Consider the following 3,972-nt stretch of genomic DNA (forward strand, 5'->3'; position numbering starts at 1 on the left):
AAGTCAATTGTTTTGTAATAGTATTACATGCTTTGGATATTGGAATGGAGGAGGTTGAGGTGAGAAGATACTTATTTAACAAACCAATAAAAATAAGTTTATTTGAGGATTAAATAATCAACACATCTATTTTGCTCCTAAACACTAATCTTTTTCAGTTTATAGCATTTCAATAGAACTCCTTAAACATATACCAAAATGGCCTGATTTTCATGTCAGGTCTATGATGACTGAACATCACACAAACAAACTTAGCAAAAACTCTTTATTTTGCAATTTGCAAACATAATGTAAAAGAAAAACAAAATGTAGATTTCAAGAAGTGGGCAGAATAAAGGAGAAGAAATAAGATAGTAAGGTGATACACAAACAAACAACACAAACCATGAAATGGATACCTTCAACTTTCGAAAATTTCTGCAGCGGTTGGACTACTGCTCGGTGAGGCCTTATCCGCCGTTGAACCTCCATCAGCTTCTGAGACCACAGATGCGTTGGAGGTTAGAGGGGGGGACATGGTACCAGAGAGACGATCATCGGTCTGCTTTTGCCTATTCAAGGCATTGCAATGGGGGCAGTAGTAAGTGATGTATGGGAACTCCTCTTTCCTCGCCAGCCCTACAATCATCACAACAATATATAGCTTATTCACCTCATGAATTCAGTTTATTTTGATAGATGCAGAGATTCTATTCACCGTTGTGCATATGGCAGTTTCCACATATAAGAGCATAGGACTGTGTAGGATCCTCTCCCACGAGCAATGCAGCAACTCGAGCAATCCAGCCTCCATGATCTTGTGAGTGCAGGCCTGATTGAGGATGATGCTCAACAACCATCGCGTGTGGCTGAGACATGCGCACACCCTCGACTCTGGACAGGGTGAGCATAGCTTCTTCAGAATGATCGGTGAATCCACTTTCCATGCTGTAGGTTTGTGAGAGGGGCTGCTTTCTGTTACGTAGTCCGATAGATGCTGCAACTTCCACTTCATTGCTATTTCCGGCAGTGGCGATGGGGTGGTTAGAATCATCTCCCAGATATACTTTCAGGCCAGTCTCTGCACCCAACTTGGACGCCAGTACAGTGGCGGCCGCTGCTTTGGCTGCTGGATCAGGATCATACCTCTGCACTGAAGACTCCATGTAAGAATATCTCGTCGACAATCAGGAGAACCTCCATTGAACTTTGGAGTGATACAATATACTTAGATAAAAATAATACTACATCACATGATTTTCAATTTAAACAACAAAGCTAGCTAGCTAGCTTTCAGTCCTTACCTGTATAAGCTGTTGAGTTGTGTAGTAATTTGTTTTTTCTTTCAGTTCGTTGATTTTCGCCTGTCTCTCGGCCTGGAGGTTTTCCAAAGTTTTGTGGTCCTTGGCGTCACCTATAAATATGATTTACAATACAAAACAATGAATATTTAGGCACCAAAATAAAGATAAAATGATCATCATTGATTAGCTAACCAATGTCCCTTAAAAGAGAACCTTAATATTCGATTAATCTTCTTAGAAGTTTCAACATACATAAGCATCAAAAGATTTAAACTTTGACAAGAGAAGCTTCACAAACGCATTTTATAAGCTTCTTTCATGTACAAGTTATGTTGCAAACCGAACACCCCCTTAGTCTATCATGCCACACATTGCAAGTATGGTGTTTTGTTAACAAGTTTCATATTCTGATAGTCACTATAACCTTGCGGTAAAGCCATTACAAAGAGGACTCAAAAACACTTACGCAGTTTTGTGTAGCTTCTAAACGCTGAGTAGGTAACGAAAAATACTACTGGCAGCAGAAACATAGGTAAGACACGCAATGCCCTTATATGCCAATTCAAGTTTAACGATCGCGTGGTCAACATTGCGTAAACTACTGCAATTGCCTGGAAAAAAAAGGAAGGAGATAAAAACCGATTGTGTGGAGCAAGAGGCAGAGAATAGCACCACCCCTTTCATTTGATGTAACTACTGATATTAATTAGGTAATTGTGATATGAAATGATATGGCTAATTACCTCTAAAATAACAGAGAGTATAATAAATTGCCTAGTGGTTCTCCGAGAAGTTTGACAGCGCCTTGCGATTCTGGAAAGAACAGCAGCCTCTTCCTTGGATATATGTCGCAATCTCTTTTCGAAGTCGTTACTGCCTAAGCCAAAAACTGATGCCCATAATCTAGACAGGACTCCTTTGTGTTTCTTGATCTTCTTAATCTTCTTAATCTCAGTGTCTGTGGATGTCAGAGGCTCCCCTTGATCATGCTTGGAGTCTTCAGCCATCTTCTGCATATTACATGCCACATTTTCACACATTCCAAATCACCAACGAAATTGTATGTAGCTATGGTCAAATACTAGTACTATGTCATTAGTTGATTGGATGTTTTGTCATCACAAAAAGGGAGATGGCAATAACAAAATCCGAAAACAAACAAATAATGAAAATCAAAATCAAAATCAAAACAAACGTAAAAAAAGTAGATTCAAAATCAGCTTTTTATTGCACAACATGAAAAAAAACATCTCATTTACAGAACTAGTATGTGATTGTATATTATACATATATATATACCTTTGATCGGATGAAAATGTGCTGCGCGAATGAGAGATGCGATGCAGATAATTCTGACGAAATTCCTTTATCCAATCCAAATATGGTGAGAAATGGCAATGGAGAAGATTGGTAACAATGATGAAGAAGAAAATGAGCTTTTTTTTTTATTTATTATACTACAATTTTCCAATTCCAAATAAATTAACTATCCATCGTTACACTTTGATTAATTATTTATTTATAAGTGGATATTTTATTTTGAGTAAAGGCCAAAATTGGTCTTGAACATATGATCATTTTACGTTTTTGGTCCTAAACATTATCTTTTGGATTTTTGGGTCCTGAACATATGAAAATTTGATCATTTTGGTCCCCCGACAATATTTCCGTTAAAAACTAATGGTCAACGGGTTTAATCCTGATTTTGACCAAATTAGACTTTTAATTTTAATTTTTTACTCCTCAATTATTTTAGGAGAGAATTCGGAAAAAGGGATTAATTTCGCTGACCTTTCGAAATGAGGGATTAATTTCGCTGACCTTTCGAAATATGAGTCTGAGGCGTGCGAATTTTTCAGAATAAGGGATTTTCAATTTTTTATGCATTTTCTCTTCTTTTTAATGATTATTTCGTTCCTAACATTTATTAAATGACCAAATTACCCTCCATAATAATAACATTTATTAGTTGACATTCACTTGTCAAATAATAATAATATTTCATCACAATAGTAAAATAAAAAAATAAACCAGAAAATCAATACGCAATAAATGATTCAAATACAATACACTCCGTCACCATTAGCGGCGTCATACTGGCGCTCCTCCTCCTTCGTGCTGTCACACAGCGCCCTCCCCCTCGTCTCCCGCAAGCACACCACAAACATCGCACACACCGCAATCGCCACCCCAAACACGCCGTAAGACAAAAATGCGTTTTCCCTCCCCGCCGCCACCAGCAGCGGGCTCAGCGCTCCCCCCAACACCAGCGCCTGCCTCACCATTGACACCGCCGAGTTCCTCACCGTCGTCGGAAACAGCTCTATCGTGTAGATCAAGAATTGGACACAATTCCCTTGAAATTCTTGATTAAAGCCCATTTCTCGGATTTGGACTTGTACCTCTGCCGCTGTTGATCTTACTGATTCTCCGAGAGGCTGGGAGGAATCTGCGCTCAAATTGGAGCTCTCAAAGGCGGAAGCTTTGTCGATTTGAGCTCTCAAAAGTTTGTATATCTATGTATTTTGGTCCCACACAGAGACGCTGCCATGGAGGATTGTGGAAGCTGGGCGTGCAGTTTGGAGGTGGGGGTGGGGGTGTTGGATGATTTTTTTATAAATTGTGTTAAAATTTATGGAGGGTAATTTGGTCATTTAATAAATGTTAGGAACAAAATAATCATTAAAAA

General features: G+C 38.6%; 1 protein-coding gene across 2 annotated transcripts; it reads right to left on the minus strand.

Moving 5' to 3' along the window:
- Positions 1 to 331: 331 nt before the first annotated feature.
- On the minus strand, positions 332 to 2,612 carry LOC125198207 (uncharacterized protein At2g24330-like). 2 transcript variants are annotated; one of them, XM_048096613.1, is made up of 6 exons: positions 2,583 to 2,612; positions 2,027 to 2,293; positions 1,750 to 1,894; positions 1,284 to 1,393; positions 698 to 1,127; positions 332 to 618 (listed from the first exon to the last, which is right to left on the minus strand). In XM_048096613.1, the coding sequence occupies exons 2-6, from the start codon at positions 2,288 to 2,290 to the stop codon at positions 401 to 403; spliced, it is 1,167 nt and encodes a 388-aa protein (XP_047952570.1). In that variant the 5' UTR covers positions 2,291 to 2,293; positions 2,583 to 2,612; the 3' UTR covers positions 332 to 400. The 2 variants fall into 2 exon arrangements, with proteins under 2 accessions (XP_047952570.1, XP_047952571.1); XM_048096614.1 differs by having other exon boundaries at positions 1,744 to 1,894.
- Between the last annotated feature and the right edge of the window lie 1,360 nt (positions 2,613 to 3,972).

Source organism: Salvia hispanica, unplaced genomic scaffold, assembly GCF_023119035.1.
Source record: "Salvia hispanica cultivar TCC Black 2014 unplaced genomic scaffold, UniMelb_Shisp_WGS_1.0 HiC_scaffold_1282, whole genome shotgun sequence".
Lineage (NCBI taxonomy): Eukaryota > Viridiplantae > Streptophyta > Magnoliopsida > Lamiales > Lamiaceae > Salvia > Salvia hispanica.

Bases quoted from the DNA above. Each gene is read 5' to 3' on its own strand.
- LOC125198207 (XM_048096614.1), bottom strand. From the start codon at position 2,290: ATGGCTGAAGACTCCAAGCATGATCAAGGGGAGCCTCTGACATCCACA. The intron at 1,895-2,026 runs GTAATTAGCCAT...TTTTTTTTCCAG, and splicing joins TACTCTCTGTTATTTTAGAG to GCAATTGCAGTAGTTTACGC. The intron at 1,394-1,743 runs GTTTTTGAGTCC...TCATATTTATAG, and splicing joins CTACACAAAACTGCGTAAGT to GTGACGCCAAGGACCACAAA.